The 25448-nt window shown below is 57.8% G+C and overlaps 2 protein-coding genes across 7 annotated transcripts; one reads left to right on the forward strand and one right to left on the reverse strand.

Moving 5' to 3' along the window:
- The first annotated feature begins 6458 nt into the window (after positions 1-6458).
- Positions 6459-10802, forward strand: PTGIR (prostaglandin I2 receptor). Of its 6 annotated transcripts, none has more exons than XR_004347138.1 (4): positions 6459-7568; positions 8610-9140; positions 9543-9640; positions 9778-10802. XR_004347138.1 is itself a non-coding variant. In XM_032614854.1 (2 exons), the coding sequence occupies exons 1-2, from the start codon at positions 6801-6803 to the stop codon at positions 8994-8996; spliced, it is 1155 nt and encodes a 384-aa protein (XP_032470745.1). In that variant the 5' UTR covers positions 6459-6800; the 3' UTR covers positions 8997-10802. The 6 variants fall into 6 exon arrangements, 1 of the variants encoding a protein (XP_032470745.1); XR_004347139.1 differs by having other exon boundaries at positions 9851-10802; XR_004347137.1 differs by having other exon boundaries at positions 8610-9640; positions 9851-10802.
- Positions 10803-15611: 4809 nt separating this feature from the next.
- Positions 15612-25110, reverse strand: CALM3 (calmodulin 3). The gene is made up of 6 exons (XM_032613712.1): positions 24784-25110; positions 20447-20477; positions 18103-18246; positions 17831-17937; positions 17427-17562; positions 15612-17288 (listed from the first exon to the last, which is right to left on the reverse strand). The coding sequence occupies exons 1-6, from the start codon at positions 24784-24786 to the stop codon at positions 17260-17262; spliced, it is 450 nt and encodes a 149-aa protein (XP_032469603.1). The 5' UTR covers positions 24787-25110; the 3' UTR covers positions 15612-17259.
- Positions 25111-25448: the final 338 nt, after the last annotated feature.

Raw genomic sequence — 25448 nt, forward strand, 5'->3', positions numbered from 1 at the left:
GTGGTGCCTGTGCTTTCGGGGAAACTGAGGCACGCGCAGAGCTTGGGGCCACCGTAGGGGAGCCGGTGTCCCGTCTCACCCCTTCTGAGTGTGTGTGGAGTGTCTGGCGGGGCGTGAGGTTATGCGGGGTTTGTGAATGCGGAGGGGTTAGGGGAGGAAATGAGCGCTCCTGGCTCTGGCCTCCACAGAGTGTTCCGCGATCCTGAATTTATTTAATCGACCCAGCAGCCTCAGAAAGCAGCTGGCTACTTGTATGACACCCATTTTACAGATGAGGAAACTGAGCCAAAGGTGGCTAGGAGATAATGGGGTGAAGACTGAACTCCAGCGCTACCTGAACCTCTCAGCTGGCCTCTCTTCTCTCCTACCTCCTGAGTTGGAGGTTCTTAGAATCCACAGTGTCCACCTTTCTCATCCCCTGAATGATTCCACCCCCTTTTTCCACATCTGGTTAGTCCCTGACACAGGCCCCCCTCTCCTTAAGCACTGAACTTTTCTCTGTTCATTTATTCATTATCCCAAACACTCCTGGCCCTGTGCTGGTTGAAACTGGGGACACGGTCATGACTGAGACAGTCCTGGCCCTGGGCTTTTGGGGCTCAGAATCCAGTGGGAGAGACAGACCTGTCCCCAGATAGTGATGATTCAGAGTGGGCAAGGCTGGGATGGGGGAATTCAGAGGGAGTGCCTGACTCAGCTTGAAGGTCAGGGAGGGCTTCCTGGAAGAGGGAACATCTGAGCTGGGACATGGTGATAATAAAACTTGGGGACCCAGGGAACTTCCGTAGCGGTCCTGTGGTTAGGACTCTGTGCTTCCACTGCAGGGGTCACGGGTTCGATCTCTCGTCAGGGGAACTAAGATCCCGCATGCCACGGGGTGTGGCCAAAACAAGCCCCAAAAAAACAAACACAAAAACTTGGGGACCCAGAGAAGAGAGATGTGTGGCTACCGGAGACAAATTAGTGTATGCATTCCTCCCGATTTCCTTTGTTCTGGGGACACAGGTGACTGTGACAGCCCTGGTTCCTGTCCTGTGTTTACCACTTCACACATTAGTGGTCTGCAGGACCTATATAGCCTCCAGTTAGATAGGAGTACTTCACATAAAAGTCCATATTTCTGGCTTCTTCCATTTGGAAGGGCTGGTGACCTCAGACCTGCACAACCCTGCAGGGTGACCAGAGGCTATGAGATGGGCCCTGGGCCTTCTAGTTTGCCAAAGTCCCCACCATACCTCATTGTCTCCCAGTTAAGGAGGCTGAGAGTCAGTTACTATTTATCACAGAGCCTGTGCCGAGGGCTTCTTACAGAGGAATGAAGAGAAAGGTAAAATATCTTGAACCCATGTCTCTGTTGAAAATAAAGAAATGCAGACTGGACTTCCCTGGTGGCACAGTGGTTAAGAATCCACCTGCCAATGCAGGGGACATGCATTCCAGCCCTGGTCCAGGAAGATCCCACGTGCCACGGAGCAGCAACTAAGCCCGTGCGCCACAACTACTGAGCCTGCGCTTACTAGAGCCCACGAGACACAACTACTGAGCCCACGTGCCACTGAAGCCCCCGCGCCTAGAGCCTGTGCACGGCAGCAAAGAGTAGCCCCCGCTCGCCACAACTATAGAAAGCCCAAGTGCAACAACAAAGACCCAACGCAGCCAACAATAAATAAATAAATTTTAAAAAAAGAAAAAAAGAAGTGCAGACTGGGTGACCTGTGGGTTTGGTTAATTATTTTACCTGGTTGGTCCAAGGGCCACTGAGTTTGCAACCTCTCCCCTCTCCTCACTCTCTCGTCTTGAGACTGAACCCTGGATCTGGATGAAGATGGCTCACTGGGCCTCCGCTCCCCAGAGACGGACTGTGCCTGTGTCTGGCAAGTGCTCCATTATTCACATTGGATTAGGGTCCCCTGGGTCCCAACTCTGAGCTTCCTGTTGAATTGAGGCAAGAGAAGCTGTAATTATATCTCCCTCCTGTCTCCTACCTCTCAGCCGGCTCCGGTCTGGTTGCATCATGTCTGTGGGAGCCCCGGGGGAGATGGGGGACAGAGAGAGCCAAGGATGAGCTCAGGGTGGGGAGTGGGGGGAGGAGGGATGCTGGAAGTTGCCAGAAGGGTTCTGGAATTTCACAGACCCAGCATCCTTGCATCTTAGAACCTGAAATGCAAAGGAATCTAGAATCCCAAGAACTTGGAGGGCTGGAATTCTGGAGTCTTTGACCAGTGCGGGGGCCAGGATGCTGGGGTCCAGCGCCCTTGTCGGACTAGGATTCCAGAGCTCAGCACTTCAGGAGTGTAAGGATTTCTTGAGCCTGGACTGTTGGGATTTAGATCCTTTGAGCCCTGGGATCTTGGAACTGGTCTGGGGGAATGGAAGCTGGGGAGAAGCAAGTGGGGCTGGCTGACCTGGTGGGGGGCAGGGAGTGGGAGGAAATGTCTGCCTGGAGAAGGAGGGGGGCTGGGTGAGCCTGCACCCAGACTGAGCCTGGGAGGGAGGAGAAGCCAGAAAGGAGAAGCCAGAGCAGGTCCTGGGTGACCAGCCTGCAAACCAGATAACGTCATTAGTGGGTATGACTCCGTAGCACCCGCTTCTGGTTACCCGCTGCTCTTTCCTGCCACCCCCAGCTCTGAAGTCAGCTCTGGGGTCAGGCCCAGGCTGGAGTCAGAGCCAGGCCAAGAGGCAGAGAGGTGAAGGCCTGGGGTAGTCCTTGCGCCCAGCAGTTCTCTCCCATTTCACCCCAAACCCCAGGGCTGGGGGCTGCCCCACCCAGCTGTCCTCCTTCCACACCCCACCCATGTGCTTGGCACTGAGGGGCCGGAGGTAAGGGGTGGGACAGCCCAGAGCCAGAAGGATCCAGAATCACGGCCATCACTTATTGGGAGTCCGGTTTCACAAGCCCCATCTCCCGTAATTCTCACGGTAGCCCCCAAAAGACTCTGTTTACCCCCATTTTACAGACATGGAAGAGTGGCATGGAGAAGTGATGTCACCTGGTCAGTCGGGGTTTGAGGATGGAGTGGGAGAGAAGTCGATGGATGACTTCAGGAGGGGCTGGAGGGGTTCAAAGGGGGCCTTGAAGGACAGAAGTAAGGGGACCTCAGGTGAGGTGCACGGCCCAGGCAAAGGTGGGAAAGAAGCGACAGAGCAGGGACACCAGGAGCCGGAGAGGGAAACAGCGGCCAGTAGGTAGGCAAGGACCCACTGGTGGTGGAGAAAAGGGCGGTGGGCAGAGAAAATTGGCCTCTAGCTGGGGCGGCTGGGACCTGCTAAGGAAGGATGGGTCAAGATGGACACACAGCGGCTTCTCACAGCAGTGAGCGGGCACAGGTGACAGGCGGGCCTGGCAGGCGTGAGCAGCTGGTGGCGTGTGGGGGGGGGTACGCGGTGAGACCAGCTTCCTCCCAGGGCAGTACCAGAAGGACGGAAACCAGGGAGCCAGGAGAGGGTCGGGTGCAGGGCGGGCTGGCATCTTAGGTCAGGCAGGCCTGGGCAGGCAGCAGGAGGCGCTGGCCGGCGGGTGTGGAAGAGCCCATCCCGGTCCCATTTCCTGGCCTGGTTGGTGCTTGCCCCCCTGAGCACACCCACCCAGATGAAATGACTCAGCTGAGGGCCTGCCCAGGCTCCAGCTATGACCTTCCTCTCCCATCACTTGTCGCACGCCACTTGGGACCACGCCCCCATCAGATGGTGCCCTTTGAGGCCCTCTGCGCCCCCAGCCCTTGACACACGGTGAGTGGGTTAGGGTTCGCTGAATGAATAACACCACCAACGGTAGCTGTTTGAGGACTTCCTAGAGGCAGGCAGGGTGGACTCCGTCTCTAACCTTCCAACAACATCCCAAGGGCATGGCAGCCATGTGATGAAGAACATTGAGGCTTAGAGACCCACGTGGGCCAACACAGCCATAAAGAAACAGGTGGGCCCCAATAAACAGACACGCGTGGACGCACCAGTAGACACAGATGCACAAAGAGACCTTAGAGGAAAGAATGCCCTCCACTGACACACACACACACACACACACACTCACTCACTATGCTGATACGATGCTCGCTTAGGTCACACAAACCCACACATGAAGTTCACACATCCACAGTCCCTAGCACACCCCCTCCCAGGTACCCGTTCTTCCCCCGCTCCCAGTGCTGTGTGTCCATTTCCAGTTGTCTCTGGGCTGTCCTCTCTCTTCTGTGGCACTGCCCCAGGGTCCCTCTGGGGAGGCCTGACTTGTGGCAGGGGGAGGGCGCTGACTCACCCATCCAGAGCAGTTCCTTCCCACAGCTCTTCCCGCCCCTGGAAGTCACGCCATCCCCAGCCCAGCCCAGCTGGGGTGACCTCTCACCCCAGGGCACCCGGGTGGAAGGGGAACGCTTTGTGCCCTTGTCGTGGGGTGAGCGTGTCCAACACTGGCATGGACCCCAGGGACCCTTAGTCCTCTCCTTAGGAGTGAGTTACAGTTGCCACCTCTCCTGCCTGCTCTGGAGCACAGAACTGATGCCAGGGTCTCCAGGGCTCCCGGCCCCCAGCGGCAAAGGTGGGGAAACTGAGGCCTGGGGGAGGCGCCTGTCTGAGTCCCCGATGGGCATGGGAGCAGCGTGGACTTCCTGAACGCTCAGCAGTGCCTGGTGGGGGCAGGAAGCCAGTAGGAGGGAAGTTCCAGGAACCAGAGTTCAACCCCCACCTCCCCTGGCACTCCTGCAACATCCCTGATGCAGAGACAGGACGCGAGCCTGCCAGGCATCATCCTTCATTAATATGATAGAACTTCCTGAGTTCCCTCTGCTCCGCCTGGGATCGCAGAGGGTGAGGGCAGTACCACGTGGCCAGGATGCCTGAGACACACACACACAGGCACCCTCAGAGTGGGGCTGAAGGGTCATTCTTGGAGCCCCTGGTGTGGCTGGAGCTGGGGCATCCATCCCGGCGGAAGCTGGGTGTACCAGCTGGGCATGGGTGATAGGGAGATGGAGGAGGGGGAGGGGTGAGGGGATTGTGGTCACGGAAGCAGGGGTGGCATGGCGACGGAGAGGGGAAGTCTGTAGCTGCCCAGCGTCCAGTCCTTGGGGTCAGGGGCATCCTCCCTGGCCTTGGATGGGATACGGTATGTACATAGGCTCTCTCCTTGTTACAAAGAGGGGTCTGGGATGGGCCACTGGCCATGGTCGGCCACCAGGCCCATGAAGCCCATTGTACAGATTAGGAAACCGAGGTCCACTGGCTTCTCTCATCCTGGCCTGGGACTATCCCATAGCAAGGAGGTGGTCGAACTGGGACAGAAACTCCAGTCAAATGGAGTGAGATCTTGAATTTGTCATCTCTGCACTTAAACTGACTCCCTGAAAAATAAGAGGTGTCTGAGAAGGTCTCTGAGGTCCCATCTGGCCCTTATGGGTTGGGAGGCTGCACAGGCTCAGTGGCAACAGGGACGGGTGACCGCTGTGCTGGCGTCTGGGACACACAGGCTGCTCACACTGGCTGTAGGGTGGCGGCTCTGCGGCTGGTGATGTGTTTGTAGAGGAGTGGGAGAAATTAAGGAACAGCAGTGCTGGAGCCCTGGACGGCTGTCTGTGGCTAAAATATTATTCTTTGAAGTCAAGGTCACCAGAGCTTGGCCTGAGGCCTGGGAGTGCTAGGGTGAGAGGCAAGAGGGCGGGAGGGTGCTCCCCTTTGATGCTGAGCAGTGGAAATCCTGGCGGGATGGGGTGGGGGCTGGTCTCATGGAAGGAGTGAACTGTGTCCAGGGAAAAGCAAGCTCAGTTGTGCCTGGAAAACACTACATCAGGCAGGAATTTCCTGGTCATTTCTCAATCCTTGGGCAATGTTCTAACCCCGTGGGGCCTGAGCCCAGAATAGATGCCAGAAGCCACCCCAGACAGCCTTGCAGACTGGTCAGCTGTGCCCCTCAGGTCCCGCCCGGGTCCCTGCTGGCAAACTCCCAACTCCAGGGTGATGATGACTCAGGTGATCCCCACCCGGCCGACGCTGGGAAGGGAAGAACGCTGGCAGAGTCCTGAGTGTGCCAGGTGACAGGTGGCTCGGTGATGGGGACCGTGAGGGGACACAGGGAGGGGGAGGGGGAGGCGGGAGATGGATGTCTTGGGGAGAGGGCATGGAGGGAGCGTGCCAGGGAAGGCGGACGGAGGCCAGGACCCTCTGGGGAAAGCAGAGGCGGGGGAACGTGGGGCAGAAAGAGGAAATGAAAAAGCCGGGGTGAGCGGGCAAGATGAATAGAAAGGGAGGGAGGAGGGAGGGGAGGAGGGAGAAGCTGACACTCGGAGAGGGACCCAGCCAGCACGACCCTGGAGAAGGAGCGAGGGGACAGAGGAGGAGCTGAGAGAGACCGCAGGCAGTGAGGAGGGGCTGGGAAAGCAGAAACGCGGAGAAGGGAATGGACGGCTGTCAGGAGAGAGGGAGGGAGGGAGGGAGGCAGAGGGGGTGGACCAGGGAGGAGACAGAGACAGAGACACAGCAAGAGACAGAGACAGAGAAGGAAAGAACTAGGGGCTTGAAGAGGAAAAGACTAGACAGAGAGACAGATGTAGGGAAGGAAAGAAACAGGGGAAGGAGAGAGAGAGAGAGTACCAGAGCCTGGGGAAGACAGAGGGGAGAGAAATAGTCGCACAAGAATTGCGGTGGGTTGGCTGGGACCCTCCCTCCCCCCGACCTCCAACTGCAGCGAGGACCACGGGGAGGGGAGCGCGGTGGTGGGCGTCGCAGGGCCGGATCCGGCTCGGCTCCCCTCCGTCGCCACCTCCCACCCCGGGGACCCCTCCGGCCCGGGCGGCCGCGGGAGGCCGGGGATGGCGGATTCGTGCCAGAACCTCACGTACGTGCGGGACTCGGTGGGCCCGGCCACCAGCGCCCTGATGTTCGTGGCGGGCGTGGTGGGCAACGGGCTGGCGCTGGGCATCTTGGGGGCGCGGCGACGGTCACGCCCCTCGGCCTTCGCGGTGCTGGTCACCGGGCTGGCGGTCACCGACCTGCTGGGCACGTGCTTCCTGAGTCCAGTGGTGTTCGCGGCCTACGCCCGCAACAGCTCGCTGCTGGGCCTGGCCCGGGGCCGCCCGGCGCTGTGCGATGCCTTCGCCTTCGCCATGACCTTCTTCGGCCTGGCCTCCACGCTCATCCTCTTCGCCATGGCCGTGGAGCGCTGCCTGGCGCTCAGCCACCCCTACCTCTACGCCCGGCTGGACGGGCCGCGCCGCGCCCGCCTGGCGCTGCCCGCCATCTACGCCTTCTGCGCCGTCTTCTGCTCGCTGCCCCTGCTGGGCCTGGGCCAACACCAGCAGTACTGCCCGGGCAGCTGGTGCTTCATCCGCATGCGCTCGGCCGAGCTGGGCGGCTGCGCATTCTCGCTGGCCTACGCCAGCCTCGTGGCCCTGCTGGTGGCCGCCATCTTCCTCTGCAACGGCTCGGTCACCCTCAGCCTCTGCCGCATGTACCGCCAGCAGAGGCGCCACCACGGCTCGCTGGTCCCCAGCCCCCGGGCGGGCGAAGACGAGGTTGACCACCTGATTCTGCTGGCCCTCATGACGGGCATCATGGCCGTGTGCTCCCTGCCTCTCACGGTGAGTCCCCTCGGCAGATCGGGGTGGGCGGTGGGGAGGAAGGCAGAGCCCAGCGCCATCCTCCATCGTTTGTACCTATTTCACACATGGGGAAACTGAGACCCGAAGAGATGAGAGGCTTTGTCCAGGGTCAAACAACTCCCAACTTGCTGGAGAAGTCTCCCCGTTTGCTTCTGCCCCATTTGACCCCTTCTGACTCTTGTCTCCCCCTTCCACATCTCTAGCCCCCCAACCCTACCAATTCCACCCCCCACCAACCTTCTCCTACCCCTACAATGATAATAAGATCCGCCATTCATTGCTCTCTGTCCACCCTGTGCTCAGTGGTTTAGAAATCCTTTCTCCGATAATCTCCAAAATGATCTTATGCATCTATTCCACAAGCATTTAGCAAGAAATGTGACGAAGTCTCTGCCCTGTCACCATTTTTACAGAGGACAGGTGATGATGCCTTTTGCCCATGATCACACAGGCAGGTCTGCACCCTGGGCTCCTCTGATGCCAGAGTCTGATCTCCCTGCCACCGTGCTTCCCACTTCCCCAGCCCCACCCATGGGTCTGCCCTTGGCATCTCCTGGCCTCGCCCCTTTCCTGCAGGAACTCCTGCCCTGCCCCTCCCAAATTGCAGCGGGGCCAACCCTGGTCCTGTGGCACCCAGTCATCCTGTCTATACTCTGGGCCTCGGTTTCTCTTTCTGTAAAACGCAAGGGCTGGGCTAGATCTGAGGGTCGTCAAACCTTTGGGGGGTTACAGAGGACTCAGGAACTGGACACACACAGACACAGCCCTGGGACCCAGCCCTACCGCCCCATCTCTCCGTCTCTAGGGCTTTGCTGGCTGTCTCCTGGGGCTTTCTCTCCCTCTGCTCCCCAGATGCACTTGTTTGTTAGTTTTCATCTTATCTTATTTCCTTCCCTTTCGGACAGGCCACCCCTCCCTCATTTCTACCAGTGAGCAAGTGGGGGGAGGGGATCGAGGGTGGGGTGTGGGTGGGGGCAGAGGACTCGTGGGTGCTGCTTGACACCCTCACTCTGCCCTCAGATCCACGGCTTCACCCAGGCCATCGCCCCGGACAGCAGTGAGATGGGGGACCTCCTCGCTTTCCGTTTCAATGCCTTCAACCCCATCCTGGATCCCTGGGTCTTCATCCTTTTCCGCAAGGCCGTCTTCCAGCAGCTCAAGCTCTGGTTCTGTTGCCTGTGCCTGAGGCCTGGCCAGGGCGACTTGCAGACGTCCCTCTCCCAGCGGGCCTCGGGGAGGAAGGGCTCAAGGGCCCCCACTTCTCTCGGGGGGAAGGATGGGAGCTGGGTGCATTCGTCAGCCTGGGGCGAGGGGCAGGGGGCACCCTTGCCTGTCCTACAGCCATCCAGCAGCACCGTGGGAACACCGTCCAAAGTGGGGTCCGAGACAGCCTGCTCCCTCTGCTGACATCTGCCCCGTGATCTCCTGCCCTGTCTTCCGAGAGCAGCAGCCAGAAATTCAGGGACTTGACCGGTGGCTGCGGGTGGACAAGCCCAGAGCTGGATCCTGGAGCCCAGCCGGCCAGAATGTTGACCCCATGGATTCAGAGGGGTGATCAGCTGCTATTTCTCCCCCTTCAGGGTGGCCATGATGGGCTGTGGGAGGAGGGAGAGAGGGAGAGGAAACAATTATCCTGGAGCATAAAAAGAACAGTTCTCTCAAAATATCCGGTGGCCTGGGTGGCCTGGTCTGGCCCTCGCTTTGCCTATCCATCTCGCTGTCTAAATATTTAGAAGGCAGAAAAGTTCCCAGCAGCTTCTGTGCACTCAGGTCTGCTCTGGTTAGGGTTCTGGCTCTGATCCTCATTCACTGCAGGGTGCCCTGGATGCCCACCCCAAACCCCCAGCGGACAGCCCTGCCCTCTCCCAGTCCACTCCAAGAGCCACTGCCTCATGGGAGCCCAGGATTCTCCGACAAGCTCCCTGCTTCCCTTTACTTCTGATTCCCCATCAGACTTGGGAGGCCTGGTCCCCGCAGGGGAGGTGAAGAAGGGGAGACTGTTGCATTGTGGGTGACACCACTGGACAGGTGCCTGGAAACTGCATGGCTTGGTGAGTTGCAAGATGTGGATGGTGGGGCCCTGGGCTGGGGGAGAAGCTGGGGAATGAAGCTGTGGGAGGCACGGAACCCAGGGACGGCCCAAGAACTCAGACCTAAGTCCTGTGCCTGTCCCTACGCCCCCTCTCAGAGCCTCACTTCACCGCCTGTGTCCTGGGAACTGCCACCCAAATGTCATTCATTCATTCATTCATTCAACATAGTGGGCGCTGACTCTACCAAGTGCTGGGGACACAGAGCAGTCTCGGCCCCACCCTGGATTCCTCTGGGGTGATTTCCAGCCTTCAATTCCCCTTCTGATTGCTGGGGTGATGTCCAGCCATCCACCCCTCCCCCCTTCTCGTTGCCATCCCCTGCCCTCAGGTACAGAATGCAAGGGTTTTCCAGGAGTGAACATGAAAGGAAGTGGTGCTTCTGCTGGTGGGAGGAGGTGAATGGGAAAGCCCCCCCCCAGACTCACCCCCAGCCCTGGGTTCCCCTTTCTCACTTGGCTTCAGGGTTAAAACAATAAATCTGCCCCTGGGGAGGGCTGGAGGAGTAGATGAGGCATGAGCTTCCTATAAAGACAATAGCGGCGGCCATGGAACCCGTGCCCCCTGCAGTGGAAGCCCAGAGTCCTAACCACTGGACCACCAGGGAAGTCCCTGGTCTATCTTTTTAGCTTCTTAGCTCAAATCACTGTTGGGCTGATGAGTTTGCTTTGGTTTCCTTTTGCGCAGAATGGTGATCATAATCTAATACTTAGCTTACAAGGCCGTGCTGAGGATTAAATGATTCCCCCGAAAATGATTACTCCAGCACAGGGCCTGGAGTAAAGCCCACAGTATGGGTTACTGTTACTGCCGTTGTTATTGTTGTGGCTACTGTAGTGGTTTTTGGCATCTGGGCAAATGCTGTTTGAAAACAACGCTTTTCTCCATTGCTTTGACTTCTTCCCACCAGACATTATGTTTCATTTGAAGGGGTGTCTGCGAGAGTTAAAAATAGGTCAAACGACTGCTTAATGCATATGGGGTTTCCTTTTGGGGTGATGAAAATGTCCTGGAACTAGATAGCGGCGGTGGTTGTACAACGTCATGAATGTACTAAATGTCACTGAATTGTACTTTCTAAGATGGTTAAAATGGTACATTTTGTATTATGGGTATTTTAACCACAATAAAAAAAATGTAATACTGAAAAAAAAAATTGAGGAAGTTTAGAAACTTTTATAGCAGTCTTGCCAGAGAAATATTGTATCGCTTGAATTTATTTTTCATTTATTTTTAGAATATTTTATTTTATTTTATTTATTTATTTTTGGCTGCGTTGGGTCTTCGTTGCTGCATGTGGGCTTTCTCTAGTTGCGGCGAGCGGGGGCTACTCTCCGTTGCGGTGCGCGGGCTTCTCATTGCGGTGGCCTCTCTTGTTGCGGAGCACGGGCTCTAGCACGCGGGCTTCAGTAGTTGTGGCTCACAGGCTTAGTTGTTCTGCAGCATGTGGGATCTTCCCAGACTAGGGATTGAACCAGTGTCCCCCGCATTGGCAGGCGGATTCTTAACCACTGCGCCACCAGGGAAGTCCTATCGCTTGAATTTAATAGTAAAAATTTGACTTGTACCAAAACAAACCAAAAAACAGTTCGAGAAACATCAGGTGGGGTCCGGCCTTTGTTACCAATCCTGGCCCGGCCTCAGTGGGAACCAGCCCAAAGGTGCCCCTGGAGGAGCGTGCAGAAGGGATGGGATGGAGGGGCTGCGTTTCAGGCAGGAGTCGAGGTGGGGCAGGGCTGCCTGTCCAGGCAAGACCCCGGGGGTGGGAGGCACGCTTCCCTCCTCTCTCTGTGCTGCCCCTGGAAGGCGGGTCAGTTCTGGCCTCAGCATTCGCTGAATGGCAGGGCAGGGCTGGGCTTTAGAACCCACAGCATCCTCACCCAAGGTGAGTGCCATTATCAGTCCTATTTTTCGGATGTGGATTAAGGGGAGGAGAGGATTAAGTGTTGAAGCTGGTTTTCTGCTGGCTTTTACCCACCAGGCCTAACATCTCAGGAATCTTCCCCCTCCTCTGCATCCCACTGTTTGTCTTAGAGCCCCACCAGCTCTGGCCTGGATGTCTACACTGTCTGCCAGGGTGCGGGTTTTCAAACAACTCCCTCGGCCCCTCCAGGATGATTTGGAAGCTCCTCTCTTGGCTGGTTCCTGACCCCTGACTGCCCGGGTAACCTCTCCGCTGGCTGCCATGGTCCTGTCTGGAGGTCCTGTCTGAATGGTTCCTCCCCTGCCTGCCGAGCTCCAAGGGCTCCCACTGCCCCGAGGCCAACTCCCACACTCTCTGCTCGGCCACAGCAGACAACCGAGGTTTCCCCAAAGAGCCCATGACCTTTGGGGCCTCCACCTCTTAGCTCGCTGAGCGCACCCTTCCCATGAGACGTGTTTCCCCTTCTCCAACCGTCAAAAGCTCCCTTGCCCTTCAAGTTCCTGCTTTAGGCTATTCCTCCTCCTTGAAGACTTAATCACTGCTCTCAGGGGCTCTCAGTGCGTCTGAGGCTCCACAATGGTCCTCACTGCAGCCTGTTGTAGCACAGACGTCCGTTCGTTCATTCAGCAGGCTCTGATTGAGGGCTTACTGTACGTCAGGTTTTGTCCCTATGACGCTGGGGACGTGGCAGGGACAGACAGCCTTGGCCCTGCGCTCCTGGAACTCACAGTTCAGAGGGGGCAGGGCTGGGCGTTGTGAAGGGTGGAGTCTTGGGGGACATCAGGGAGGGTTTCTTGGAGGAGGAGATGGCTGAGCCAGGACCTGAGGATTGGAAGAAAGTTAACCAAGTAAAGAAGAGTGTTTCTGTTGTGCTCGCAGTTCTGGCTCTGGCCTCTGATGCCTCCTTTCCTTCGTCTCATTCATTCATTCAACACACGTTCCCTTGAGCCTGCTCTGGACCCACGGCTGCTCTGTGCTTGCTGGGGAAATAGCAGTGACTGACACCGCCTTGGCCCTACCTCGCTCACAATTCAGTGGTGGTGAGAATTTAATAATCACAGAAATATGTATTACAATAAGCCACAAAAATATAAATTTACAAGCTGTGGAATGTACTGAGAACACAGTGAAAGGGAGGCGCCCGCTCTGGTCTGGCGTTGGGATCAAGAAGTGACACGCTGGGAACAGGTCTGTCTCCCTCAAGGAGACTTGATGCACTTTTAACTTCATTTCTTGATTCATTTCTGACTTTCGGGCACAGATGGAACTTAAGCATGCACACACACATACACCCTGGCCAGTCCCCGGGAGTAGCTGCTCTTGGGCCTTCTGTGGTCACTGCCCCACCTGCTGGTCACACTGGGAATGACACTTAGAGGTGGTTCCAGAGCCACTGCATTGGAGCTCCCCTCTGGGAGGTGAGGGGAACCTGGATTTCCCTCCAGTGGGCCCCAGTTGGGCACTTCCCGATGTGTCCCCCTGTGTAGTCATTTTCTCAGGACAGGTTTTGAGCTGGCCCAGAGGATCTGTGAGCCTGAGTTGGAAATGACCCACAGCAAGCATCAGCTGATGCTTGCCCCTCCCTGCCTTAATAATGCAGGCCATATGGAAGTAAAAGTCAAAACACAGGGCCCAAGGGGGAAAATAAATGACGGGGCAGTAGAGAAGTGCAGGCAAAGCAATGCGGTGGTTAAAATCGTGGGCATTTGGGATGCGAATAATCTGGGGTTCAAGTCCCAGCTCACCCACTTCCGAGAAGTGTGGTGCTAGAGGTTTTAGCTGCCCCCCCGACCCCCACCTCCATTCCTTTCAGTTCTTTTTTTTTTTTTTTGGCTACACTTCCCGGAACTTCCCAACCAGGGATTGAACCCACGCCCCTGCAGTGGAGGTGCAGAGTCTTAACCACTGGACCGCCAGGGAAGCCCCCTCCTGTCAGCTTTTGATGATAACTTATCTTGTGCTCATATGCCCACTGGGGAGGATGCATGTCATAAATGCGTACTAAATTTTATTAGGACTCAACCTGGCCTGGGTGAGAAGTAAATGATACGATGTCTAAAAAGCGGCACAATATTTTCTGATCCTCCTTTGAGAGACAATTACTATGCTCCATTTTGCAGACTGGTAAACTGAGGCTCAGAGAAGTGAAGTCACTGCTCCAAGGTTATCAGGTAGGAAGTGACAGAGGTGGGACCTGAGGCTTAGTGAGTATACAGACACTGCAGTGGTGACGCTGGGTTGGAGCCCAATCCTGTGAGTCACCAAAACCTATCTTCTTCACAGCTATAAGACCAGAATTTTCCACAGGTATCCTGGCTGCTAAGAAGGCAGCTCCCATCTCAGACTCCACCGTTGTGACCCCAGCCTCAGCCTAGCCTTCCCACTGGCTGTCTCTGGCCTACCTGAAATCATCTTAAAAAAAAAAAAAAGACCATTTACTCTAAAGTCAGGCAGCTGAGAGCATGGACTGACTGCTCAGGTCACATCTGCTTCAGATTCCAGCTCTCACTTTCTGCTTAATCACCCTGGACTAGTTCCTGCTCTTCTCTGGGCCTCAGTTTCCTAGTCTGCCAAATGGGGACTAACAGCACCCAGCCCAGATGGCTGCTTGAAGGATTCAATGAGATCACGGAGGCAGAGCTTAGAAGACAGCCCGTGGAGTAGAAAGCACCCAATGGAGAGCAGCTCATGCCCCCTGGACGCTCACTGCACCCCAGGCCTGGCTCCTGCGGGCTCACCAATCCTTGGCTGGCCCTGGTCAGTGGGTTTTCTTGGCCACATCACGTGGTATGTGGGACTTAGTTCCCTGACCAGGGATCGAACCCACGCCCCCTGCAGTGGAAGCATGGAGTCTGAACCACTGGACCACCAGGGAAGTCCCGAGGTCAGTGTTATCACAGCCCCACTTTCCAAACAGGGGCAGAGAGCCGTCTACCCAAGGCCATGCACGCAGTTAAGTGCCCCGGACCCTGAGCTCTTACCCACAACACTCTACCATCTTTACTGCACCAATTTCGAGCCCCAACCAGATGGCAGAAAAAGGGGGCAGAGAAACTGGGGCTTTGGAAAAATGTGTCTCCTTTCCGCCACAGGAAGGGCCCTGAGTTTGAACCCTGTCAGGCTTCTTCATCCTCCCAAGGCCGGGTAAAGGTGAGCAGAAGTCTTTTTACTCCACTGAGCTGTCTCTGCTCGCCTCCTGCCCAGCCCCTGGTTGAGTGAGAGCAGCTCAGATGTTAGATGACGTCTATCGACCAGTGTTTGGTAGTTGGGGGTGGGGCCTCCCCTCCTTTCTTTTTCTTCCCCACTTACCTCAGGGAAGCTGAGGAGCTTTCTATGGTTTGCAGTTGTTTGGGGCTTTTTCTTTCAAATCTTAGTCGTGTGCCCTCTCCAGGAGCTGACTGAAGCTGTGAGCTCGGGATCACGCCTCTTTTCTCCCCACCGCGTGTTCGAACTTGGCACTCAGGGTTCCCGCTTGACACTGGTCACCTCTTGGCCGGAGCACCCTGTCGAGACCCCCCCACCCTGGCCTAGGCCCCCAGGGCCTGACCCTGCCTTCTTGTTCTCTGGGATGATGCCTTTCCTTCCCCCACCCCCACGCAGCCAGGTGACCACTCACCTTTCAGCTTGATGCTGCCCGCCGCCCTCAACCCCCAAACTGGGATGTTCTTGTGACGCAGTGGACCTGCCTCAGGCCTTCTCAGGCCTCATCTTGCAGTCATTCGTGTGACTGATACAGGCCCCCACTAAGGCGGGCTCATTCTCTCTCGCACACGCGTGCAGGTCCCAAGATGTCCAATGGCGAGCACTCAGAGCTGACGGGCTGCGCCGCCAGGATAGAATCCTGCCCTCAACCACCCGGCCGTCTGGTTGGGCTCTGAAATGTGGCTGTGCAGTGCTGAGGCCAAGTCTCTTGAGCGAGCATGGAGGACAGGCTCTTCCGGGGAAGGGCTCCAGGCCCATGCTCCAGGCGGCAAGCCCATTAACCAAGACAAGAGTAGAAGAGCGGAGTCAGGTAGTCACTGTATTTTATTGGAAAACATTGATATATATTTTTCTTCACAGCTTGAACTGAACACAATATTGCCCGGTTTAAAAAAAACAAACCAAAACACTCCGAAAACATCCACAGCCTAACGCTTACCTGCCCTAACCCTCAGCTCTCGGCTAGGTCTCCCACTATGCCCCATCCCTCCCCTTCCGTCCCCCGGAGGTTGGGTGCCCGAGGGTGAGGATGAGAAGAGATTCTCAAAGCTGGGCAGGTCCCAGGAAAAGCCATTTGATCAACCTGGGGCTGGGGAGGGAGTGGAGGGCAGATGAAATGAACAGGGAAAAAAACAAAAAAAAATCCGGATGACCAAACTGCCCACATTGACTGAATTGTCCCAGAGGCGAAAATCAGAAGCAAGGTCACGGCTCATGCTCTCGGCCGGGGAGTGCGAGGGCAGGCAGGTGGGCGAGGGCAGAGGCGGGCACAGAGACAGCACAAAGGTCGGGGAGCCAGCCAAGTCACCACAGGGGAGCGGGAGGGGCCGGCGGAGGAAGCAGAGCTGCCCGTGGCCGCTGGTCCTCCAGGGCAGCTGGCCGACGGGACTGTTTTATTGCAGGCATGTTCTCTTCAGAGTGTGGTGGGGCACATCTTCCCTCTCTCCACCCCTCAGCTAGCCCAGCACGGTGTTGGACAAAATTAAAGCTTTAAGGGGCATGAAGAAAAAGAAAGGATAACCAGCATATTACAAAGCGGCCATCCCCACGTCCATTCCGATGAGGGGACCTCGATGCGGGGGGGCAGGGGCATCACGAGGGAGCGGCATGGGATGTTAGCACCAGGTATTTACAGGACAGCTTGAGATCGCGTCAGGAGCACGGGCTGGACAACGTGCAGGAGGGTCCGGGGAGCAGCCCCGCTCAGCCCCACCTCAGGAAGCCGATCAGATGGGTTCAGAAGAGCAGCCAATGGCATCTGAGCCTCGTCCACTCTCTCCGGCCCCTTCTCTGAGCCGGCCTCCTCAAGTGGTAAAGAATGCCGGCTTCCAAGCCTCCCTCGCCCCTTGACCCCCTCCTGGGCCACATCCAGTCAACACCACAACTCTGGAACCGCCCCCCCGCCCCGTCCTCAGCCCTTCTGCGATGCCTCTCTCGGCACCCCTGCCCCAACAGGCTGCTGGGATCGGCACAGGGAATCACAGGGCTGGTCGCATGCAACAGCGAAAGGCGTGCTCTCCTGCCCGGCCCTCAGAGGGCCTCGGCCCCTCCCCAGCAGGTCCCGGGACAGGGCTGGCAGCCACCCGGCACCCAAAATATAAGAGGACATATGAAAAGAAACAAACCAAGACGGACGAGAGCCACCCGGGCTGGAGAAGGAGGGCAGGGCCCCCCCGACAAGGGGACTAGGGGGCTCATCTTATGAATGCATCAGGCCTTGGAAGATGTGAATGGAAGGGGGAAGGGCAAAAGGAAGAGATGGCAGGGGCATGGAAGGAGACTCGGGAGGAAGAGAAAGAGCGATCATGCAGCTTGGGACAAATCTTTTGTTGCTTTATCAGATTCTCAGTCAATCAACTGGTGTTTGCTAGAACCGGGATACGCAGGGGAGTGTTGAAGATGCGCGCGCGGGAAGAGAGATCGAGAACGGGCATCACCAGCTGCCCGGGGGCCTTCACTTTGCAGTCATCATCTGTACAAACTCTGTGGAGGCAGACAGGGAGGAGGTCAGCCAGCGAGCAGGGCTCAGCCCCAAGCCGCACCCCGCACCCCGCCCCGACCTGGGGGCTTGTTCCAGAAGCTCCTGCTGCTGGCCCAGAGACAGGGGCCGGGTCGGCTCACCTTCGTAATTGACCTGGCCGTCTCCGTCGATGTCAGCCTCTCTGATCATCTCATCCACTTCCTCATCGGTCAGCTTCTCACCCAGGTTCGTCATGACGTGGCGCAGCTCTGCGGCGCTGATGTAGCCATTGCCATCCTGGGTGTCAGGGGACAGACAAAAGCTTTGAGCTCGAGGCATTCGCCTGGCTCTTCCCTGGGGGCCACAGTGCAGGAACTGTCAAGTCACCCACACTCAGCAGGGGCAGGGGGGCTTCCTGAGGTGGCAGAGCAAGTCGGCAGCGGGGATGGCACTGGGGCCTGGGCCTCCTGGAAGTTCTGACTCCCGTTACACAGGGCATCCTGGGACGCCACCTGTTCTGCTCTCTGCCGGAGTCCCAGAGCCACTCTGGGAAAGGCCTGCTCACCTTGTCAAAGACACGGAAGGCCTCTCGGATCTCCTCCTCGCTGTCTGTATCCTTCATCTTTCTGGCCATCATGGTCAGGAACTCCGGGAAGTCAATGGTCCCGTTCCCTGCAAGGTGGGGAAGGGAGCAGGGATGCTCTGGGCCTGGGCCCTGGGAGACGAGCCCGGAGCCCTGGCAGAGGAGACACCGGCTCATCCATTACCAGAGGAAGGTTCCTCGTGGTCGTGAGGGTGACCGGGAGTGGGGCTGCCCACCCGCTCCATGGGGCTCACCATCTGCGTCCACCTCATTGATCATATCCTGCAGCTCGGCTTCAGTGGGGTTCTGCCCCAGGGATCTCATCACTGTCCCCAACTCCTTGGTGGTGATGGTACCATCTCCATCCTTGTCAAAGAGGGAGAAGGCCTCCTTGAATTCTGGGAGAAGAAAGACAATGAGTCAGAGGCTGAGGACACAGGGAAGTCCTGACCTTGGGAGACAGGCCGAAAGAGTCAGGCCCACCTAAAGAAACCAGAACAAGACTTCAATTCCAGCCCAAGCCTCTCGCCTCTGTACTCAGGGCCGGACCCTTCCTTCTTTCAGTCAACACTTACTGAGCACCTGGCCTGTGCCAGGCAAAGCTGCCTGTCTGTCACCCTAGCTCAGTGGGGACAGAGGGGAAAATGGGTGACAGAGGCCTTAGACCTTCCTACATTTCTTCTTGGTCCCTGGCTTCAGCCTCTCCCTCAAATGATGAAACGGACCAACGTCATGGAGGGGATGAGAGCCGTGGGAAGTCTCTATCTGAAGTATGCCAGCCAAGGTCAACTGGCTGGGAAAGGAAGGGAAGGAGAGGTGCAGGACGCCTCTGGGCGGCACGGCATCCCTCCTGACTGGTACCGCCAGCCCAGTTCCCTGGTTTCCAGAGGAGCCGAGCGCTGTGTATGGTGGAGTCTGGGGGTGGCCGGCAGCAGAGCACGGCTGACGGACGATGCGTGGGGTAGGTGGGGGGACGGAAGGAGAGGGATGGCTGCCAAGCCAGGAGGATGAGGCGCTAGTGGCACTGAGTGGGAAGGCCACAGCTGGGGACGCCTCAGGAGCGGGAGAGAAGCGCGTGGCTCCTGCCCTCCCACTGGGCCCGTTTCGGCACCTGGCTCTCCCCACCCCCAAACCCTGAGAACAGATGCCTGGCAGCCTATTCCCACAGGGCGTGGGCTGGGGTGAGGTGGTGGACAGTTTGCTAATGGGGACGGGGCGGGGATGTGACGTGGAGCGTGTGTTTGTGTTACCCGAGGGCAGAGCGGGGGGTTGAGTGTGGCAGGAGCCACACGTACAGCCGAGCCCCTGGGCCCTGGAGAAGCGTTAAGTGTCTCCCTGGGGATGCTGCCACCGCCCTGTGCTGAGGCCTTGTTGCTCTTTGGGGGAGGGGGTCATGTGGGCACCCTACGCTCGTGATCACTAAACGACAAGGGGTTCTCTGGCTTTCCTCAGTGGGTCTCCATAGCCACCGGGGGCCAAAGTTTAGAAGCAGAAAGTGTGGGGGGAGGAGGAAAGGAGAGAAGGCGAGTCCATCCCTGTCTCCTCCCACTTCAGAAGCTGGACCTTCAGTACCAGTCACGTGGGGCGTGTTGAACGTGACAGCAAAGCTGGGGTTGGGTCGCTGCGGGGCCCAGGGGCTACTCTGCTCCAGCCCGTGGCTGTGGAGCTTAACTGGGAACCGGCCTCTGTCCTCAGGCAGTGCATCGTCTTGGGGCGGGGGGCAGGGAAACCTGTTCAACACACAGTACTTCCTGCAGCTGTGACTTCCTGGGCTTTAGGGGACAGTGCGGCTACAAAAATGAATTAGACAGGATTCAAGGATTTCTTTTAGCTTACTGGGAAATATGTGATCATTCCTTTGTTCATTCATTTTAGTTATTTAGCCAACAAAAATTTACAGAGCACCTACTATGTTTTAGGCACCAAAGATACAGCAGGGACTGATAAAGTCCCCAAATAAGGAACGCATCTAGTGACAGGAGATACAGCAGGTAAAGACATCATAAAATAATTTCAGATAGAGAGAAAGGCTGTGAAGGAAACAGAGTGACCTGATGGAGAGTAAAGGAAAGCTGTCTATTTGAGAGGGGAGTCAGGGAAGTCCTTTCCAAGGCGACATTGGAGCCGAGACCCGAAGGATGAGAAGGAGCTGCCCGTCAGTGCAAACCGCCGGGGGAAGGCACTTCTGGCCCAGGAGAAAGCAAGTGCAAGCGCGTGCAAACGTGAGTGCGGAGGTGGGAGTGCCTGCCGAGCCATCTCCTGGGCGGCTCCTCAAGTGGGCCAGGAGCTCTGCAGCCCCACAGTGAGGCAGGGAGCTCACCTTCTGAACCTAACCGGCAGGGGTCGGGCTCACCCTGCAGCCACTGATTAAAAGACCCCGAGGAGCCATGGCCAGGAGAGGAACCAGCCCTGCCATCTGGTGAGTTTCGGGCTCAGGACTGTGAGGTTTGGTATTACTGGGGCGGTGGTGTGCTCTTATACACAACAGGTTTATCTGTCACACGCTCCTCCTGGTCCCTCTGCGCCGGAGTAAGATTTGGCTGGGGATGCAGAGGACTTCCCGTGGCAGCGGGAGGGGAGGGAGGGAGGCAAGCTCACCTGCGATCTGCTCCTCAGTCAGCTGGTCAGCCTGGAAAAGCAGGAAGGAGAAAGTTAGTCACAGGCTGGCACATCCTTGCTCAGCCCGGCCCCCTCTGGTGAGGCTGGTTCCACACGGCACCCACGTACCTGGGCAAAGGAGGTCATGCCAGAGCCAGGGTCTGGGATAAAGTCTGGTGGTCCAGGAAGCTGGGGACTAAGGTGGGCTGGAAACCCAGACCAGCCTGACGCAGGGCCTGTTTACACCGCCCAGACTCCAAGGTCTCCAATCCAACCCAGTGCTCTGGAGCCACGGTGGGCGGGAAGAAGGGCTGCCCCAGACCCAACCCAGCTGCGCCATCATAGCACAGGAGCCCCAGAGGCTGAGTGAAGGGAGCAGTTGCCCTAGAGGCCTAATCAAGCAGCTCTAGAAGGCTCCAAACCAAAACAGGCCAGTCCTTGGGTAGGGCAGAGGGAAGATGTCTGGGGGCTCTTCGCTAGTTTCTATGTCACCGATTTGGAGGCACTAGGTCCGAGCACAGTGGACCCAACTGGCAACAATTCTCCTAACTGGTGGCTCTGAGGCGCTCCGAGTGCCTAACAGAATCCTGCTCAGGCAGGGGGCAGCCCCCCACTCTCGTGTGCACGGGGCACCATTCCGCTGTTTCTTTTGGGCAGGAAGGGTGGGTGTCAGGGAGGGGACTGCAGCAGGCAGTGGTGGCAGAGGCTGGAGGACTAAAGTCAGCTTCCCCCACTGCACTGCAGTTTTGAACCCTCTCCGGCCCTGGCCGCTCCGTTTGTTCGTTAGGACGGTGGCAGGCAGCCCTTACTGCATGCGGGGCTTGGGGGCGGGGCAGAGGAGAAGCAAAGGCTAGCTTGTCCCACACTGGTGTGCTGGGAACTAGCCAGGCATAGGGATCCTCTGGGGAAGCAGCCATGAGGGGAACAAAATCCCAACATTTAGCATCAAAAAAGGAATTTTCCTTGGTTTTTGTGAATGCTGCCAAAAAGGCACCGCTCTCCCCAGACCACCATCCCCTTCCTTTATTTCCTTTCACAATTAGGGGAAAGGGGCTCCTAGCGTTGACTCTGAGAGCCCCCCAAACTGATGCATGCCATTGTGTGTATTTGCATTATTCTCTATAACGTTTCCAGAGCTAGCAACAACCCCCCACCCCTGTCCCAAATATGAAGACCGATCACATTAGAACAGGTCTCAAATGTCCTTTTTCTTTCTTTCTTTCTTTTTTTTAAATCTAAGGGAAGAGAAACTTAGGCCAAGCCCCAAATAGTCAGAATGGGAGGGGAAATCAAAGTGATGATGACAGAGGGGAGATGGCTAAGGGAGGGGGAAGCAGGAAGGTAGAGAAGGAAAAACACCACACATGCACATTCTGGAAAAGTCCAAAGTCTAAAGGGAAGGTTAGGAGGCCAAATGGAGCTACTTCTGCATCACTTTCAGAAAAGACCCAGGGCTGCTGGGCTCCTGAACGCCAGCCTGGCAGCCCCAGGCCCACAAGCCCCTTGCTCCTCCGCTTCCCCTGGCTTCTACGGGTAAAGAAGCCGGAGCCGATCCCCTAGGTCCTGACACCCGAGGAAGCTGCTGGGGGAAAGTGAGAACAGAGGATGGGCTTCTGGTTACCAAGGCCAGGTGATGCCAGGGGAGGGGAGGGGAGGAGGCAGACGGGAGAGCAGCAGTCTGGGGAACAGGGCCGCCATCCCCTCTGCTTTCATCCTCTTCCCCTGGCCTGGATAGAAAAAGCTAGTCCAGTCGGGGACCTCCGCGCCCCTACCACACCACCTTCAGGCAGCAGGGGCAGGGGCTGCGGGCAAGGCGGTTGGCACAGGCTGCAGAATGGCCCAGAGTGGCTCTGAAGGCCGGTGTCTGCCGCTCCCGACCACCAAGCTGCAAGGCGCAGAGAGGCTCGGCCACACTCCTACGGGGTCACTGCAAATAGGCGTGGCTCTGACTGTAGGGCCCATCGCACACTCTCTCCCTCCCTGTTAGGAGACCCTCTCCCCTGCTTGGGGAAGGAAAGGTCCCAGCTCCGAGCTAGAGATCTCAAAGCATGGCTGCTGCCCAGGAAACTGATCACCGCTGGGGAGCCCTTCTCAGGGCTTCTTCCCTTTCCTGAGCTGAAGATTTTCAGCTTTCACCAACAACTGTCTCCAAAATAACCCATTTGGTCTCCTGCTTCCATGTCCCTCATCTTAGGCTCCAGCAAGGAGCTGGACAAGGAAAAAAAAATAATCCTGGGGTGGGGGAGGGAAGAGGGTATTATTTCTCTGCCTTGCCCCAGCCCCCAGCCAGTGCCAGAGAGCAGTGTTAGATGAGCTCAGAAACCAAGGCCAGGGCCCCTCACCCGGGCCAAGGAGGAGCCACAGAGCTCAGGCCAAAGTCCAAGGCCAGTTAGCAGTGACTTGTCCCACCCACCCATACCTTGCCGATTACAAATGGAAAGAGAAACTAGTAGGGCCAAAGCTCGGGTCCTATTTGGGAGGCGGGGGGCCTCCTAGCACCTGCCAGTGATTCGGTGCCCGTTTAGCAAGGTTCTGCTGGGGGAAAATGGGGGAGAGGTGAGAGGAGCCATGAGGCCTGTGTCAGCAAGTATGAGATCTGATACACAGCAGCGGCGGCCTGTTCTCCCCAGCCTTGCCAGGGATGATGGCTGCGCCCGGTCCCGAGGCTGAGCCTGGGGGGCTAGGGGTGTTGTGGGTAGCAGGGACCGGGAAAGAACTAGTCTGCTGGTTTTCTCTCAAAGCCCCAGCTGTGTGAATTAACAGAAGCACTCAGTGAGGGCCCCGAACAGAACAAGCGGCCCTCGGGCTGATGAAGGGGTCCTTCTGGAGGTCTCCTCTAGTCAAGCTCTGCAGTCCCCACCCCGAGGCCACAGGAACAGGCATCCGATTGTCACCGACGCCACACTGCACTGCACTGTCATTTGGCACAAGTGAGGAGATGCAGAGCGGTGCGTGGAGCTGGAGACCATGAGAAAACCAGCATTCCTGTTTGGAAAGAACAGCTCTCTTGGTCTGAAAGGGACAGTGAGCGGGTGAGGTTCAAGGCTGAAAAAGCTGGCTCGTTTGATGCAGCCCAAACTTTCATCTCCCACCCCCATTTCCTACAGCGTCAGTGCGCCATAGGGGCCCGAACAACTCCGCCCACCTGCTCCCACTGCCCTGCCTTCTGCCCAGCTTCATTCTTTCTGGGAAGGGGACCCGAGAGCCACTCCCTCCGGCCTCTGCAGCCCACCCCCCATCCAGACTGAACAGTCTTTGTCCCAGCTTTGCCCTGGAAACTTCCGGGGAGCTACCCACATCCACCTCCAACCCGAGGCCCACCTCAGCCGCCATTCATTTTCTCCAACACGTCCCCAGATCTCCTTCCACCCCACCTCCCACACCACCCAAGCCAAAGTCCTCTCCCACCCCTCACCTCGGAAAGCCACCTCCTCACGGACCCAAACACAACACTCTGCACTTCCAAACCCAACCTCCCTTCCTAGTTCAATAGCCTTAACCCACCAGTAACCGCAGAACCTTCTCTGGCTGCCCCCCACATCAACCACGAGGCCCCCTGTCCCCCCAGCACTGGCAAGCTCGCCATTCCCTTTTAACCACTTCCCCGACCCCAATCCTCTTCAGTCCCTGCAGGTTTCCAGAGCATCTCCTAACCTCGGCTGCCACCCACCCCAGGCTCTTCTTCCCCAAGCTTGCATCTCACCCTCCTCCTCCTTCCTCTGCACTGTCGGTCTTTGGAGAACCTCCTTCTCTCCCCTCAAGGGTCTGATCTGTAGAAGGGCCCCCCCCCGCCCCTCCAGGAGCACTCCCCCCGTCCAGGCACAGCTACCCACGGCCCCCTCTCGGGGAGCTCCCCAGCAGCCCGGCTTCCCTCCGATCCCCCTTCCCTGCATCCTCTCAGGACCCAAAGCCTTTATCAGGGCACAAATCACCCCCTTCCCTAGCCAATGTTTCTTACCTCGCCCCCCTGGAATACAAACACCTCACCTTAGCGACCAAACGCCCCATCCTGGGTCCAAGAGCCCTTACCCTCTGAAGGTCCAGATGCTCCATCCTGGGTTCAAATACCCCCTTGGAGGGCTCAGGTGCCCCTTCTGGGGGCCAGAGAACCCATCTGGTGCTAAAAGTCGCTTTTGGAAGCCCCAACCCCCTTTTCGGATCCAAACGTCCCGCTCTGGGTTCGAATGCCCTCGATAGTGGGGCAGAGAGGGGTCCAGAGGCGCTCTCCGGGGCCCAAACACCCCCCCCATTCTGGCTCCACTCGCGCTCTCGGGGGTCCTGCCCCGCCGCGCCCACCTCAGAGCCCCCAGCCTCGGCGGCCCTTCAGCCTCACTCACCATCGCGAGGCCCGGGGTGTCCGGAGCGCGGGGATCAAGATTCCTCCGGCGGCGGCAGCAGCTGCAGCAGCTTGAGCTCGCCGCGCGTCCGCGCCTCCACACTCACTGCCCGCAGCGCGCGCCGCCGCTGCCGCCGCCGCCGCCGCCCGCCCCAACGGTCCCTCAACGGCCGCCGCGCGCGCCCCGCCCCGCCCGGTCCGCGCGCCGCCGCACTGCGGGTCCCACGGATCCCTCCGCGCCTCTCTTCGCACTGCCGGGCCCGCGGATCTCTCGCTCCCACCCCGCTCGGGGCTGGGTTTGTGGCCGGCCGCGCGCGCGCGCGCACCCGCCGGGGGACTACTTTCCGTCGCCGCGCGCCCCGCCCCCTGTGCCCACTCTACTTTTCTCCTCGGCGGAGGGGCACTGCTCGGCGGCGCGTGACGCGTTCCTGTGTGAGCCGCGCCGCTATTGGGCCCGGGCGACGGCGGAAATGAGAGCGCGGTGCCGATTGGTCCGGCCTTCCCTGCAATGCGTCAAACTGGGGCGAGCCACTGCGTGGTGGTGGTGGGCAGCCCGAAATGTGTGTCTGCGTGGAGCTGTGAGGCGTAATGAGGCGAAGGGGAAAATTGTGTGACTGTTAGAGAAGCAAATACATCATCTTCTTGGTCAGGGAGTGGTAAAGGGCT

This window comes from Phocoena sinus, chromosome 19 (genome assembly GCF_008692025.1).
Source record: "Phocoena sinus isolate mPhoSin1 chromosome 19, mPhoSin1.pri, whole genome shotgun sequence".
NCBI lineage: Eukaryota > Metazoa > Chordata > Mammalia > Artiodactyla > Phocoenidae > Phocoena > Phocoena sinus.